This window comes from Peromyscus californicus, unplaced genomic scaffold (genome assembly GCF_007827085.1).
Source record: "Peromyscus californicus insignis strain IS unplaced genomic scaffold, ASM782708v3 Scaffold_9__1_contigs__length_137607984, whole genome shotgun sequence".
NCBI classification, from domain to species: Eukaryota; Metazoa; Chordata; class Mammalia; order Rodentia; family Cricetidae; genus Peromyscus; species Peromyscus californicus.
This window is the reverse complement of record NW_026294617.1, coordinates 93,161,540-93,179,261: the sequence shown is the minus strand read 5'-3', so window position 1 is coordinate 93,179,261 and position 17,722 is coordinate 93,161,540. Positions and strand designations below refer to the sequence as shown.

The window sequence follows — 17,722 nt, the reverse complement described above, 5'->3', positions numbered from 1 at the left end:
CCTGGTGTCCTCTCCTTCTTTTCTTTTTCTCTCTCCTCCTCTTTCTCAGGCCTAGATTTCTCCTATTTATTCTCTCTGCCTGGCAGCCCTGCCTTTCCCTCTCTCCTGCTTAGCTATTGGCTCCTCAGCTCTTTATTAGACCAATCAGGTGTTTTAGACAGGCAAAGTAACACAACTTTACAGAGTTAAACAAATGCAACATAAAAGAATGCAGCACATCTTTGCATCATTAAACAAATATTCCACAGCATAAACGAATATAACATATCTTAAACTAATATTCCACTACACCCAGGGTTTCTCCCCTTGAGGAACTAAAAATCAACTTACTTGAACTTAACTACACCTGTTAAGTCGCTTTGCCTTAGTTGTATTCTGTTGTGTTGAAGCAAGTCACAGGTTTCACACACACTTGGGAGTGAAGGATTCCGTATCTGAGTGGTTCATGGAGGGTCGCTTTAAGGTATGTGACTCACACGTTTCCCTTCTCATCTGTTTTCTGAATGTCCCACCCAAGCTTAGAGAAATTCTGGTGTCATCGGTGTGGACTGGAAAAGTGGATGGTGAATGACTACCCCGGGAGAAGAGCAGGTTAGAGCACAGGGTTCCAGCCATTTCCCCGGGCTCTGTCCTGGCTTCACTGTCCACTGCGATTTCCTCTGCACGGTTGCATTGTCTCAAGGCATTTTCTTGTTACAGCAGTAGTATGACTCTGTTTCCTTATAATAAATCAGCATAATGGCATCATTCTGCAGTGTTTGTCAAAGCCACCAGAAATGATTAGCAAATCCATCCCTGGAGGCCTCAGATTTGTAGTTTATGAAATAACCTTCAGGCTGCAAGAGTTAAGAATTGTTTGATACTTACTCAGTTACAAATGTATTACAATTCAGAATATTAAGTGCTGTTTTCAAAAAGTATTCTGGAAATCATATACAATTTGTGTTCATCCTGAGAATGCAGTATTAGAGAGTTTATGCATATTATTTATCACATTAAATAATGTAGAGAAAAAGCCATGAAATCATTGCCAGAGATGCCAAAGAAGACATTTGAAAAAAATACCATGGTCCTTCCTTCCCTCCCTCCCTCCCTCTCTCCCCCCTTTCCTCCTTCCTTCCTTTCAGCCTGGGCTACATAGTGAGTTCAAAGCCAGCCTGGGCAACTTAGTGAAATCGTGTCTCAAAATACAAAGCTATAAAGGGACTGAGTATAGAGCTCAATTATTGAGCACTTCCTCCTTTTTCCATTCTTTCCTTCCTTCGTCCCTTTCTTTTTCGTGGTTTGCTTTTGAGACAGTCTAACTTTGTTGCCCAGGCTGGCCTAGAATTCACTCCATAACCCAGAATGGCTTCAAACTTGTGGCGGTCCTCCTGCCTCTGCCAAGTGTCGGAACTAGAGCTGCGAACACCATATTGTACCGGATTTGATTATGTACCCAGTTTTGATTTAAAAAAAAAAAAAGACTCAACGTGCAAATAAGTGTGTGATGTTAATGGCTGTCACCTTAATGCCAGTTATATCTGTCACAGCCCTAAGCCACTGTCATTGTTATACAGATAATGCTAGAGACATTCCTACCTGTTTTCTAGTTTCCTTTCTGTTGCTGTGATGAAACACTGTGACAAAAGAAACTTGGGGAGGAAAGAGTCTACTTGGCCTACCCTTCCAGGCCAGTCTATCATTGAGAGGAGCAGGGGATGATCTCAGCCAGGAACTCAAGCATACTGAGTATGTAGCTCAGTTACTAAGTACTTGCCTAGCTTGTGTGAGGCCTTAGATTCAATTTCCAGCATGGAAAAAAAACAAACCCCCAAAAAACTAAAGTAAAGAAACCTTTTCAGTAGCAACAACAAAGGTAATGTGGAGATAAAATATCTAAAAATTACATGAGGAGATTAACATGTCTAAAAAAACCCAAAAGTAGATGTCAGCAGATCTGCATCACTATCAAAGAATCAGTTGGTCTTATGTAATTGTATATATTTGAAACTTCTTGTAGTGTATTTTTTCATCAGGACCGCCAGCCAGCAAATAACGACATGGAGACTTACTATTAATTATGAAAGTTTGGCCTTGAGCTTAGGCTTGTCCCCAACTAGCTCTTATAACTCAAATTAACTTATTCCTAGTAATTTATTTCCTGCCGTGTGACTTGATTACCTCTTCTCTGTACCATACATCTGACTTCTTCAGACTCTCACTGGCGTCTCCTCCTCTCTTTCTAGAGTTCTCTCTCTCCTTCCCTGGAAGTTCCGCCTATTCTCTCCTGCCTAACTATTGGCCATTCAGCTCTTTATTAAACCAATCACAGTGACACATCTTCACACAGTGTAAACAAATATTCCACAACAACTTCTAATAATAAAAATTCTATCAGGTCTTCTCTCTCTCTCTCTCTCTCTTCCTCTCTTCCTCCCTCCCTCCCTCCTTCCCTCCCACCGTTCCTCCCTCCCTCCCTCCTTCCTTCCCCTCTGGGGAAGAGTTAGTAAAAGTTGATTTTTAAGGTTAGTAAGGGAAAAGAAGTACAGAGAGCTAAGAAAACTGCAGAAGAATAAAATGTGGTCTTTATAACGAAAAGTGACTTAGCCTGGAAAAGCAGATAAACTTAGGGAGCAGATCAATGAGTCCAGAAACAAATGACGTATAAAAGTAGTTCAGTCCCCCTCGTAAAACAACAACAAAGACAGATTCAAACTGCAATGAGACAGAATGTTTTACCAATCAGGGTGAATTTCCAACCTTGTAGTAAGGATATGGGCAGAATAGGCCTTTTAACGTACTGCTTATAGGAGTCAAAATTGTCCCTGTAAAGAGAAACGCTGCATACCAGCATTTGTGTAATCAAGCAACTCCACATCTAGGGACCTATCCCAGAGGTAAACTGACAAAAACATACAAATATATATTCATAAAATTATTCTTGTGGCTATGTCTGTAATAGCAAAATATTGGTAGCAGCACAGATATTCGTCAGTAAGAAAGTTCTGTGCAAGAGACTTCTAAAAAAGAAAGAATATAGATGGTGTCTGATGATGTGATATGATTTCCAAGATACAATATTCTGAGAACAAGATATTCCCTGAAAATCACTGACTATTGTCACGTGTAAGATGTTAGCATATGTTCTGTAAGAATACTGTAGTCATGTATATAATAAGGAAAATAACAAGCACAATCTACATAGTTTGTGAAAGAAAAAAAAAAAACCTTGGAGGGGAAAAACCCAAACCAAAGTAAATATAGCTGCCTCTAGGAAGACAGGAAAGGTGTTTGAAATGAGACTTTAAATACACTTTAACATCCTTTTTCTGTAAATTGTAGTTTACTACTGTACATTGTGTAATGCGTGTGAGGCGAGTGTGCCACTGTGTGAATGTGATGGGAGTCAGAGGACACCTTTGTGGAAACAATTCTCTCCTGCCATTTTCATGGGGCTTTCAGGGTTCAGACTCATGTTGCTGGGCTTGCAAGTAAACACTTTGCTTTCTGAGCATCTTGGGGGCCCATTGATGTCCTCTTGACGTGAGAATTGTCAACAGTTTTAGCAAACTTTAAAAGGCAGGAAGCATATTGGCGTGTCCTTCATTACTTGCTGCAAGAAGAAAAGGGTGACCTTTACTTCTTCAGTTTTAATGTTTGTTATTAATCTATGTATAGTTTAAAATTGTCTGCTGCTAGATACAGTCTGCATGAAGGCTACTTGGTTCTTTTGCTTAATTAGTCCTTTGAAAACATGATTTCATCTGTACCTCTGTAACTCAACATTTCAGAGTAACCTGCATCCAGTGCAGTATAGCAATTAGAAACCTGCTTTGAGATTCTCATCCACACACACTCAGGGTGGTTTTCTGTTTTTAGGTAAAGAATTAAACATAGATTCCGCCGGGCGGTGGTGGTGCACGCCTTTAATCCCAGCACTCAGGAGGCAGAGCCAGGAACTCTGTGAGTTCGAGGCCAGCCTGGTCTCCAAAGCGAGTTCCAGGAAAGGCGCAAAGCTACACAGAGAAACCCTGTCTTGAAAAACCAAAAAAAAAAAAAACAACCCATAGATTCCTTTGCTTTTTACTTCATGTGTGAGCTTTACTTCTAGCAAACGTGCAGCTCCTGAAATTGGTGCTCAGCAGTTGTCACAGGGTCAGGGACTTGCTTCTGATCAGTGCTCAGGTGTGAGAAGTGCCCCACACACTGTTCCTGCACACTGCCAAGGTCCCCTTGGGTCACTTCTCCTGTTCAAATGCCCCCAAGCTGCTTCATTTCTTTTAGTAGTCTAGGCCTCACACACATCTGAAAGTCATGTCTTTTCTGTAGAGAAAGGTGCCTTGAAGAACTAGAAAGCTATTCCCATGACATATCTCAGACTGGTTAAAAGCACTAGAAGTGAAGCCTGTCTCAAATTTTACATTTAGACATATGACCTTGAGCAAATCACTTAGCCTCTCCATGTCTCGATTTTTCCACCTTGAAAGTAGATAAGATTATACCTAGCTTGTAATTTGGTGTGTGCCATTCTAATGGGTTATCATTTATACAGTCTTAAACCTGCTGCACCGGACATTGCTAATGGCCTGCTTGCCCACAAAAGAAAGACTGTGGCAAAGCTTGACAGCAGCCGCTTCCATAACTGTGTTCCCTTACTGCTGGGGTGTGCTCGTTTTCATGTTAACTGGTTCTGCTGAGCTCATTATCAAATGGAGGGAAAGCAAGAGCGAAGCCACTGCTTGGTTGCAGGCGGCTGGTTCCTCCAGCTCTCATTATCTCTTTGATGCGTTTGTCTCCTCATGTTGAATACGCGAGTGGGAGTTTATTCCGGCCTCTTCTAAAGCTGTGTGTATGGGGAGCTTTTGGCTCCGTTGGTTGGTTGTGTTGTCTCTTACGTTTTTAGATTTCCTTTTTATTATATTGATGGTTCGATGGCATGAGTATTAGTTTCTCATTCATGAAAATGAAGGAAAGATATTTATTAAGCTAACAAGTTCGGGTCTGCAGAGATGGCTCAGTGGTCAAGAGCACTTGTTGCTACTGCAGAGGACCCTGGTTTAGTTTTAGCACCCACGTGGTGGCTTACAGCCATCCATATCTCCAGTTCCAGGGGATCCAGTGCCCTCTTCAAACTCCATGGGCACCAAGCACAAATGTGGATACACATACATACATCCAGGGAAAAGTAAATAAGTCTGAAAAACAACTTTTTGAAAAAGATAACAAATTGAAGTAGGGCATAGTCCTGCCTGTAATCCCAAACTTTAGGAGGCGGAGGGAGATTGGGGGGGAGGGGCGGGAGGGGAGGTCCTGTTCAGGGTCATTCTCAGCTACATTCTCAGTTCCAGGCCAGCCTTGGCTACTTGAGACCCTGACTCAAACACACAAAGATAGTAAATTATGCATCAAGAGCTGAAAGTGCTGAATATTCTTCAATAAATTCTTCCTCACCTGTATGTAAGCATACAGTGAAATGCCACGTTGCCTTCTGCTTACTAGAGGTTCTTTTTTGAGAGTCACAGAATTGGGGGTACTTGACTCTTACTTTGAAGGATTCAGTGCCGTATAAATAAAGGATATCCTGTATTCCAACTATTCTCTGTTAGCAATTGAATTTTTTATACTGCGAATTTTGCATATGCTTATGTGTGATATATGTATGTGTCTGTGTTTGTGACTTTGTGCATCTAAAGGCATGTGAGCACTTCTACACATGCCTGTGGGGTCAGAAAGTAACGCCCTGTGCTGGCCCTTGCCTGCTACCTTGTTTGAAGTTGTGTGTCTTTGTTGTTTGCCCCTGCATATCGCAGACTAGCTGGCTCACCAGCTTCCGTCCATTCTCCTGTCTCCACCCCCATCTTGTCTCATTGTCACTGGGATTACAGATGTGCTCTACTGCATCCTGCTCTGTGTGGCTTCTGGGGATTCAAATACAAGTCCTCCCGCTTGGATCCTCCTCACCCACTAAATCATCTCCCCCAATGTGTTGTCTGTTTGATACGTATTGGACAGGTGCTAAGTGCACACTAGGTTCAGACCACGATGCCGGCCTTCAGAGTAAAGTGTGACTGGACTTGACCCCAGGAGACCTAACTGTGCCGAGGAGCTGCAAGCTCTTCAGCAGCTCGAGCCTTGGCTTTGTGTCACTAACAAACCACAAGCTGGTTAAGCCTCTCCGAGTTGTTTTTCCCATCTATTAAAGGAGAGAGTTGGGTCAGTGATCCCCCATGATCCTGCCTTCATCTGAGATGCTGTGACCCCAACATTTTCTTAAGGATTCTTTGGACTGTTGTGATTATAAAATTGGAAAGCTTTTATGAAGTCACTTTAAAAGCTATTAAGTGCTATATAAACAAAAATATTATTCTTTACTAATTTGATGCTATATGCTGATATTTTTGTTCCAGAGTTTTTATGAAATCACTTAAAAGCTATTAAGTGCTATATAAACAAAAATGAATTCTTTACTAATTTGATGTTATATGCTGATATTTCTGTTGCAAAAAGCAGACAATGAAGTGTTACAACTACGTCCCAGGTGCTTAAGGAAAGGGGGCAACCTCTTCATGACTGTGGGGGTTCCGTAGCGTCTGTTATTGTCCTCATTACTAAGTAAGAAACACCCACTGTCCTGTGCATTGATTTAGACCCCAGGGTCCAGAAGTTTAGTATAGTTACATGTGAACTACATCCCTAGATGGGATCTCTTTGAGAGATCTGTTCTCTACTAGGTTTATGAAATTCAAGATAATCATCCATGACCATGGGTTGGTTGTTTAAATACAACATGTCTACATGTACCTTGCAGTACTGTTAGAGATGGAATGTCTTTGTCTTCTTTTGTCCATTAAAAGATTTTTGAGTGGTGCTCTCAGAGAGATGGCTCATTAGTTCAGAGGACTTGCTGTTCTTGTAAGAGGTCCCACCACCTCTAACTGCAGTTCCAGGGAATCCAGTGCCCTCTTCTGTCCTCTGTGATCACCAGACATGCATGTGGTACATCCATACATGCAAGCATTCACACGCATATTTTTGGGTTTGGTTCTTTTAGTAGACAGACATATACACTTGACCTTTAGATTTACATTAATTTAAAATTTTCATTTTTTTCTCTCCATATTTATAGGTTATAAAAATCCTTAATGATGAGAAGGAAGCATTCACTAAATAAACCAATTTGCAAGAATCATGTAGGTTTGAGGGGCTTTTGTTCTTTTCTTTCTTTTTCCCTTTTTTCCTGAGTCTCGCTGTATAGACCAGGCTGGCCTTGAACTCATCTGAGATCCACCTGCCTCTGCTTCCCAAGTGCTGGGATCAAAGGTGTGCACGGGCACCACCACACACAGCCTAAGAATTGTTTGAATTATTGCTAGATATTTTTTCTCAGATTTAATTACTTAAACTCTGAAGTTTTTAGTTAAGTATCATTTTTCTTCACAAGTTTTCATAATGTGTATGCCTTTTAAAAGATGTAAAGATTTCACTATTTTTATTTTTAAATGTGTGAGTGTTTGCCTAGATATGTGTATGTCTGTGTTCCACATGCATGCCTGGTGCCCATGGAGGCCAGAAGAGGGCGTTAGAGTCCCTAGAGTTATCATTGGAGGCTTGTGAGCCACTATGTGGTGCTGGGAGCTGTTGCTGGTCTTTTGCAGGGGTACAGAGTGCTCTTAACCTTTGAGCCATCTTTCCAGACTCGCAGAATTATTTTATTTGTATATATCTAAGTGTGCCTGTGTATGTACGCATCCATGTAAGTGCCCGTGGAAGCCAGAAGAGGGCACGAGCCCCCTGGAGCTGAAACTATAGGCACTTGTGTGTTGCTGGTATGGGTGCTGGGAACTAAACTCAGTTCTACTCATTCTGCATGAGTAGCAAGTGCTACTGAACCATCTCACCAACCCCAATACATTGTTTACCTTATTTGTAGTTACTGTTAGGTTATTTAATTTACTATTGAAATATGCTGAATTTTCCCTAAAAGCTGTGTCTGAAATAAAAGTTGAATTTATTTCCATTGCAGAGTTACTTGAAGCACAGAGTAAATGTTGCTCATTTAGCCTGTTAAAAGGCTTTGGAATTAATTTTATGTTTATAGTATGACCATAGATTTATGTTGAGTTTTTGAAGAATGAAACTATTACTTTGTTTTACTGGTAAATTCATGCTTAATGAGTCATCCCTTGTCATTTGTGAAAGGAAACCAGCATTCCATTGTGAAAGCTAGAATTGAGTTAGTCAACCAGAAGCGAGCCTCTGACTGTTTCCAGATGCTTGCTCTTCCTTTCCCTGCAGGGTTTGGATGCAGCTCTCAGTCTTACCTCAGCCAGGAATGTGCTCAGCTTGCCTTTTCCTCCATATCCTTTCATTATGGCTAGAGAGAGCCATGCTGAAGTCCGTTTTATGATTCCCCGTTATGATAGTTAATCAGAAAAATATGGACAGAAACTCCTGAGCTAAACACAATTTCAAAGGCAAAAGTGGAGTCCCTATAGGCTTTTTTTTTTTTTTACATTCTATGGACTTTGAAAATGACCTTGGTTCTGAATCCACTTCCTCCTGTGAGTGAGCAAGCACTGTCTTCCCCAGCTGTTGGTGTCCTCCCAAAGCCCACACCTGACCCCCAGACACCACTTCAGACCTCTGTTAGGAAAGCTAGGTGCGCGTCCATGGCTGCAGTGGGGGGCTTGCTGTGACTGGTAACGGTTCCAGTTTTCTTCGAAGAGCGCGGTCAGTAAAGGTGATGGCTGACCCTTTAAGTATGTGAAGCCCTTTCTGACTTACCCTTTCTTTTCCTTGAGAAATGAAGCTGGAGGGAAGAAACAAACAGAGTAATCATACATCGTCCTTCTCATGTCTTTGTTCCCACTCGATGGGAACAAAGTCTGGTTGACTTTGTTCACGAATCTTACTAGTGTGGATGCTAGACAGAAACAGGGGTTCCTCTGCAGTGTAGGTGAGTTCATTGACAACCAGTAGTCTTAACTGTCCAACTCCTTGATTCTTCTCCAGTTGGTTTTCTTTCCAGCCTTCTCCGACCTAACCATGACTCCCGAAAGTGTGTGATGGAAGGCCTGGAGCATATTGTATTGTTTTAAGTAATGGCCTTCTGGTTGTATTTTCTTCCTTTATTGTGACTGTAAGCTACTGGAGATGCCTTTTCTGTTGCCACGTGTTTCATTACTGAGCTTTACAGTCTGCACTCGTGTGTTTTCTGTTAATATTTCATATATTCTGAGAGGTTTAGTAATTTTCCATGACCTAAAGTGTACTCCTTGAATTAATTTTATTCAGTGGATTTAGCTGTAAATTCTGTTCCATATATAGTTATACACCAAACATTCAAATGCTGGGGACACAAACAGAAGTTCTAATCCATAAAGTACTTTTCAGTATATAGAGAGGAAAACAGCTTGATGATTTTGCAATATAACAATTCCATAGATACCACTGATATTTTTTCCGTCTTTTTCTGAGACAGTCTTTCTAGGTGTCACAATCTGGCCCCAGGCTCATGAGTGCTGGGATTACAGGCATGTGCCACCACGTCCCACATCATTCATGTTTTTATAGGAGCTAAGAGTAGACATTGCATAGTTCAGAGGACAGGTCATGATCAACAAACACACCCCAACGGAAGTCAGACTTGAGTTTTAAAGAAATCATAGAATCTGAACAAAAGGCCCACTTAAGAACGTTCTAGGCAGAGATTATAGCATTAGCCAAAGTGTGACAGGAAGAAACAAGATGAGCTATGTCATGTTTGAAGAGCTTACATGTGAAGCAGGGATTGAGAGGCGGTAAAGGTAGAGGGATCAGAGACCTCCCTCCTCTCCCCCAAAACAGTACCATGTTGAAGAGCTCACATTTCATCCCTTAGGAAATGGGGAGCTTCTGACCCAGCATTTAGTAGGGAACACAGGATCGGGTGCTTGTTTTTTGTGGGTTAGCCTCATAGCTCTATAGAAATAGCTGTTATGTATAGATGTAGAACAGATTCCACAGAAACCTAGTAGCTAATATGCATTCTTCTCCTCTAGTCTCTGTAGCTCAGGAGGCTGTGGGCCTGGCTAACTGGGAGTTCTCACAAGGCAGCAATCACATTGTCAGCCTGGGCTGCAGTCTTTGCAGGGTCAGCTGAGGGAGAAGCTGCTGACAGTCTTCTGTTGTTTGGGGCTAGTGGACTGGATTCTAGTTCCTCTCCAGAGGTGTCCCTTCTTCTCTTGACCCGTGGGCCTCTTAGGAAAAGAGCTCACAATATGGCGGCTGTGAGGTAGCAAGTGAGGGTGAAAGAAGCTAGGTCAGAGGCCAGAGTGTTGACACTAATCAGGAAGCTGATTTCATCACTTGTCATACTCTGTCCATTGTAGCAAGTTGTTAGGTCTCCCTCCACCCTAAACACATTTTAGGGGGTAGATGACCTGGGAACATGAATCCCAAGGGTCTTGGGAGCCATCTTTGAAGCTGCCTGCCAGGTGGATTTAGGGCAGTAAGATTAGATGCCCGGGAGCACTTTGGGGGCTAATGTAATAATCCAGGTGAGCGATCTGGAAATCACTGTGGCTGTGGAGTAGGATGAACTAGTAACAAACCCTCTTGGGTGTAGGATCAGGACATCTCATTAATAGATGCATGGATAGAGCATGAAGGCTCTAGGGTTAAGAAGGAATCACCGATGATATTTAATTCTTCATTCTTGTAGCTGTCACTAAACAAATATGTTTAACTTGAGTATGACTGAAACTCTGTCCAGGTGGAAAATGCCATCCTCTCAGCTCCCTCGCCTCCATGCTTAGTAAACTGGCTTGTCCTCAACCTGGCTGTCACTGTGTGCTCCCCTATATTGTAAGATCCCAGTTATTTCCATCTGTTGAATCTCCTCTGTCTTTGTTCCCATTGCTGTTCTTTTTTACTCAAGAAATCATTCTATATTTAAAAGTTGGGAACACACTTCTAATTCTTTTTCTGTGTCCTTTTCTTTAATCTAGATTCTAAAATGCCTGCTATCTGTGTATCTGTCAATTATTCAGTCAACACTTATCACGGGCATACTTGGTGACCAGCACTTTACTAGGCCTCCTTTGGAATATGATGGTGAGCCAGACAATGCCCCTGTTCCTTTGGTCTGCGTTAGTAGTTGCTCTTCCTTCTCATCTGTCAGAAATAGCAGGAATCCTTTAGGCACAGTTCTGTCTATGATGGTGAGCCAGACATTGGTCTACAGTAGTATCTCTTCTTGTGTTAGATATATCATGAATCCTTAAGGCACAGTTCCATTGCTGCTTTGCTGTGAGATGCTTTGAGATCACAGGCCTGAATTCCCGTGGTCCCCACCTCCTGCAGATGCTTCCAAGAGAACTCTGTATTTGCCATTTAGAGATTGCCCAAGGTAGTGAGCAGTGGCCTCAGTTGTTAAAGGCAGTGAGGTAATTTCTGATCCCTCCCCCGATCTGTACCAACAGGGGAGCAGAGTGTCACCCCCTGATGGAATCATCTGCAGAGCTTTGCAGACCTGTAGATGAGTGGGCCTTCCTTAGATAGGCTGGTTCATCATGTCAAAACTAAAAGCAAAGTGAGCTCCAAGGTTAGAGGGTTATTGCACTGGCATCACCCTTAGCACTGTGCTGTTCGTTTTGTTTTAGCACAGTCATCCAAATGACCTAAAGCAATAATTCGGATGTTGGGTGAAGATCACCTGTGTCCGTAGTGACCTTTGCACCCCATTCCTAGAGGAGTCCTCATCCGTCTGTGGGAGTAACCAGGCTACTCTATATTCTAAATAGTGAAAATATGACTGAGAGGGCTGGGGGGGGGGGGGGCGGCTTAGCAGTTGTGAGCACTTGCTGCTCTTGCAGAGGCCCAGAGTTTAGCTCCCAGATCCTACATTGGGTGACTCACAGCTGACAGCCCCAGGGGATCTGACGCCTTCTTCTAGTCTTCTCAGACATCCACAGGCACAGGTGCATGAGTACTGTGCATGCACACATGCTTCTTTTTGAGCTATGACTGGTAAATAAATAACCAGATTTAGAAATAGTAGACAAGCCGAGCGGTGGTGGCGCACACCTTTAATCCCAGCACTCGGGAGGCAGAGGTAGGTGGATCTTTGTGAGTTGGACACCAACCTGGGCTACAGAGTGAGTTCCAGGACAGGCGCAAAGCTATACAGAGAAACCCCGTCTCGGGGGGGGGGGGGGGGGGAGGGGGGGGGGAATAGTAGATAAATCAATGGATACATTAGTGGATATAGTCTCTCTAGATCCTTTACTCAATAACTTTCTGAATCTATGAGAAATTTGGAACAAAGACCAGTAGGTTATTTTTTTCTGAAATTCTATTAAATCATACTCTGTACTTTAAGGAAGTATAGTATTACCATCTTGCAAACAGGGATTTTTTTTTTTTTTTTTTTGCAAACAGAGATTATTAAAACATGGCTTAATAAGTTTTTTTTTCCTTTAGTGTTATTCCTCTTTTAAGAGAGTCTGTTGGAATATTAATGCAGAGAACTCCTCCCTCGTTGGAAAATACACTTCCCCAGTGCTATCAGAGGGTAAGATTGGCAAACTCTTGGAGTGTATGTTGTTTCCAAACTGTTAGGATTTTCATCTTGTATAAATATGAGTGGTATGTGCATATAATTTAATCTTTCTTCCAAGACTGCATGGTGACCATGAATGTCATTCATATAAACCCAAGTAAGCTCATTATGAAGTAATGAGTTTACTAAACTTTACTAAAGAAAATGTATGTACTGTCCACGTCTAGAAATTGAGCTATTTAAAGAAATAGAATATGTTAACTGATTAAATAAGCATATATTATAAGTATATAACTGTCTTATTCACTGTTCTATTGCTGTGAGAGACACCATGACCAAAGCGACTCTTATAAAAGAAAGCATTTAACTGGGGGCTTGCTTGTAGTTTCAGAGGTTTAGTCTGTTTCATTATGGCAGGGAGCATGGCAGCAGGCAGGCAGGCAGGCAGGCATGGCGCTAGAGCAGTAACTAAGAGCTACATCTTGATCTGCAGGCAGAGAGACAGACAAAGACACACATACACACAACTGGGCCTGCTGTGGTATTTTGAAACCTCAAAGCAGCCAGACGGTTTAATCCCAGCACTCAGGAAGGAGGCAGAAGCAGGCGGGTCTTTGTGAGTTCGAGGCCAGCCTGGTCAACAGAGCAAGATCCAGGAAAGGCGCAAAGTTACACAGAGAAACCCTGTCTCAAAAAACCAAAAAAAAAAAAAAAGAAAGAAAGAAAGAAACCTCAAAGGCCTCACCTAGTGATACACCACCTCCAATAAGGCCACACCTCCTAATCCTTCCCACACCCTGGGGACTAAGCATTCAAATATATGAGCCTATGGGGACCATTCTCATTCACACCACCACACCAGTGTATTTGAAAATATCTATTTCTATGCATATGCATGTGTTTCTGTGTATGTATGCCACGTGTGTGGGTACCTTTTGAGGACAGAAGAAACATCAGAGCCCCTAGAGCTGGAGTTCCGGCAGTTGTGAGCTGCCTGACGTGGGTCCTGGGAACTGAACTCCAGTTCTCTGAAGAGCAGCAAGTACTCTAACTGCTGAAACCATCTCCCCCACCTTCTCGATTTTGGTTTGTTTTGTTTTTGTGGTGTTCACTGTGTATCAGATCCTCTTCTAAAACACTAGAGACAAATGGTGAACAAAGAAAGACACTGTGCTCTCATGGAGCTCACAGTCTAGTGGGCACAAACATGTTAAGTGATGTTAGTGATACGAAAATGTCAGTGATGTGCACTGTGAGAAATGAAATGAGAATGTGGTAGATATGGATGGCTACATCAGATTCAGCAAGGAAGCTATATCCAAGGAAACTGAAACCCTGATGACCAGAAATGTCCAGGAATATACAAATCCTTAAGAAGAATGTTCCAGAATGCACACACACACAAAACCACTAATGGGAGGCAGCTATGGCTGGAACTAATTTAGTGTATTTGGAGACTAGCAAAACAGGTTTTGTGGCTGCAGCATGATAAATAAGGGGAAAAGTGATTGGCAGGTTGGAAAGAAGGCAAGGACCAGATGTTAGGAGGTCTTGGTCATGTTAAGAGGCTTAGACTTCACTCTCAGTGGGAAGATCTGGAATGCTTTGGCGCAGTGGGAATGTAATGAGTTTTGTGCTTTAACAAGATTGTCCTATGTAGAGAGCATGTTTTAAAAGCTGGCTCAGACTTCTGTCATTGGCAGCAAGATGGAGGCAAATACACATTTGGGACGTGTTTTTAGAGGTTCGCATTAGTGAAGGGGAAAGGGTGCTGTCTCACAGCTTGGTGTACGGTAATGGTGCTGTTGAGGCTGAGAGGAGGGTGGGAAGTGTTGGAGAGCAGGAAGTTAATTCCAAATAAGACTTTGCTTATAATACATTAAGATTGAAATGCTCAACAGACATTTAGGGAGAATGACAGCTAAGTAGCACATCTGGCATCGTGGGCACTGATTAGGACTGAAAAGATTTAAAGTCAGGCCAGGAAGTAGCTCAGGAGTAGAGTGCTAGCCAGCATGTGCGGGCCATGGATCAGGTTCTCGGGGGTGGGGACATGAGGACAGAGGAATGTCTGAAGCATGGAGAAGGCATGTGGTGACCCTGGGAGAGGACAGAGTTCTGCTCTCCTGGCTCTGTTTTCACCTCCAAATGCAGAGCATGGGTGGAGGAGGTGGAGAAGGAGTTAGGGGAGCTGCAAAATCAGAAAACGGGGCGTGGTCATCTCACTGCCATACTTCTTCTTAACTGCGTGTCCTGTGTTTTGTCCATTTGTGTAGGTATTCAGATTGTATCTTTAATAAAAGAAATGTCCCTCTGGCCCATTAACCTTTTCAGTGGAATGAATTCAGTCACTTCTAAGTCTGTGTTGATTTCTGGCCTTTGTTTCCTCCCCCTTTTTCTGTGGTCTACTTTGTCATACTTTGTCCTGCTTTGTGACCTGGCTGTACTTAAACACTTCTCTGATCCATGTGTGAAATGAGAACTTCCCTCTAGTTCCCCTCAGATGTCTCTACAGAGTTTGATAAGTGTTCGTTCATTCTCTTTCTCCAGTCTGTCTCAGTGTCACCGGAACACGAGTACTCTGTAGGCATTTGTCCCAGCATCCCTTTTTCTGATTTGCCCGATAGTTATATGTAGGTAAGAGGGGGCTGTCTTGATCTTGACGCTGACATCTGGCCTGTGTTTCAGGTGCAGCAGTTACAAGGAGTTTACAGCTTACAGGAGCAGCACTTCTGGACGCTCTGTTCTGATGTTTACGTGGGGACCTTGAAGCTCATAGTCGCCCCTGATGCTGACGCCAGGTGGATCTTAAGCCAAACACATAATATTTTTACTCAGGTATGACTTGTCACAAACCTCTTTTAAGAGTCTTACGTTTCTCTGTATCTGCTAGCTTTAAAAATCCTATGTTTAACGTATCAAATATTGAAGCTACTAAAGGAAAAGGGCAGGAGACATTGCTCTCCAACCTGAGCCAACATCTGGAAGGCCTTTAAAAGTCCTTAACGATCTTCTTTCTTTCTTTCCTTTTATTTTATTTTTTCCAGTGCTGGGTATTAACCCAGGGCCTTCCACTTCAGTTAGTATTGTTGAATGGAGTCTAAGCATCCCTCTAAGCAGACTTACTTTTCTATGATATATGTGTCACTGGGTACATATTTCTCTTTCTCTCCCCCATATCTTTAGACATGAATATAATATGCAGTCTAGTTAAATTCAAGGCATTACAGAAATTAGAGATTCTGCCTCCTGATGAGAGACACACATGCTTAGGTTCCTTATGAATGAATTACTGACAGAGCTAATGTTAATTAGGATTTACATAATCCCAATCTTAGATGCAGTTAAGATTCTGCTATACAGTGTGCTGGTACCACTTGCTCAGAATTTTAACATCTTTCTGAGAGACACAGTACATAAATGTGTCTCATCTCTATAAACGTGTATCATTGTGGCTTTCTTAATGAAGCCTTGGAGGCCTATGCAGTGTATCTGAATACTTCTCACTGGCTCCATGTTTCAGGGACAAAGGAGAAGGGACGTGGCAGTAACCTTCTGCTTACTGCCCCCTCCAGACCACGGTCCTCTCCTTTACCCTGTGTCTTCTCCTAGTGCTCCGTCCATCCTCAAAGTGGGGCTTCTGTGAGCTTCTAGGACACCCTGCACACCTACACACTCAGGGCTTTGTCACCGAGTCACAGTTTTCTCTGTGAAAAGGAGTGCAGTTTCTAGTTTGAGAACCGCGTTGGCAGCAGCTGCCTGTCGGGGCTGCTGAAGCTGTAACCGCAGGAGCAAAGGAAGGCTTCCGAAGTCTTAACCCTGCCTTTGGAAATGGCTGAATCTGAACGTTCCTTCTGCTGCCTCTTCTGTCTCAGAAACGATATTTGAGCTTTGAATATTTAAAGCCGTTTGTCAGCTAAGGTCCTGACTAGTTGATTTCACTCCTTGTAGCTACCAGGGATTCTCTTTGAGGCTTGCTATAAAGGTAATCAAAGCCCTTCCCCACCCACGCCACTCCGGAGAAGTAGGGGTCACATTCTAAAATAACTTTTATTTACACTTAGTGATTCTAAAGTGGTTTTTTTTTTGATCTTTTTTTTTTTTTTGTGCTCACATACCAGAATAGAATATTTAAATAATTTATTTCCTTTTCTGTTTATGCAGTGGTAATATGTGTCCTTGAAGCATGAGTAAATGTCAGGGCTTGCTGTAACAAATTTCATTTCATGAAAGTAAATTTTTAAATTACTTTGTGTTTTAAGTTACATCTTACTTAGAACTCTCACTTATGAAAATGAAACCCAGTTGACTGCTTTTTCGAGGGGGGCAAAAATGATACATACAGTGAGATGTCTCAGCAGCTGAAGGACCTCGCTGCCAAGCCTAATGACCTACCTCACATGATGGGAAGAGAAAATTGACTCCCCTGACCTCCACAAGCACCCCACACAAAATGAGTAGATGTAAAGTAAATGAATCCACTTTTTAGACTCGTGCTGATGCTTTCTGTTGTAGAAAGTGTCTATTCTTGGTTCTAAAGGAGGAGGACTTCCTGCTGCTGAGTTGACTCTGTGTGTTTGGTGTCTTTCTTCCCGCTGACCCTGAGTGAGAATGTAAGGGGTGGGCTTTCGTTACAGACATTTTCATGAAAGCTTGCGTTAGGTCACTTTAAATGGAAAGAAACAGAAATCAGACAGTTTGAAGTTTCTATTTAGTTACGTGGTCTACGTCTGTGTGATTTTAGAACTGTGTGGCCTTGTCTTTTTATCATTTTCCAGAGGCACCGATTTCTCTTCAGCTGCTAAAGACAGGCTTGTGAGTGAGTGTGGGAGAGGGGAGGGAGCTGCTGGAAGTCACTTGGGGGCTCGTACTCCTTTAGGAATAGTAGTGAGGTGTAACCCAGTGTGGACAGTCCAAGTTGTCTTGTGCAGCCAAGTCTTCCTCGGTGTCCATGTAAACTAATGGTTTGAAATGAATGATCAGTTGATAACTGGAGAAATGGGGAATTTGTTTCTGTGTTTACTTAGAAACAGATGGAAAGTGGGACTCTGGGTTAGAAGCAATGCAGTGGTTTACAGCTTTTGTTTAAACTGGCCAAGATCACTTGTTAATGGTATACTTCACAATGATGGTTGTAACCTTAATATACTCTGTTTTATTAAAATAGTATTTGAAGAAAAAAGTCTTAAATATGTTCAA

General features: G+C 42.4%; 1 protein-coding gene across 2 annotated transcripts in view; it reads left to right on the top strand.

Moving 5' to 3' along the window:
- The window catches only part of Slc30a7 (solute carrier family 30 member 7), a 70,880-nt gene that overhangs the window by 41,506 nt on the left and 11,652 nt on the right, over nucleotides 1-17,722 (top strand). For both annotated transcript variants that reach the window (XM_052731121.1, XM_052731120.1), the window contains exons 9-10: nucleotides 12,445-12,535; nucleotides 15,212-15,361. In XM_052731121.1, coding sequence (XP_052587081.1) covers nucleotides 12,445-12,535; nucleotides 15,212-15,361 — 241 coding nt within the window. The remainder of the gene's footprint in view (nucleotides 1-12,444; nucleotides 12,536-15,211; nucleotides 15,362-17,722) is intronic.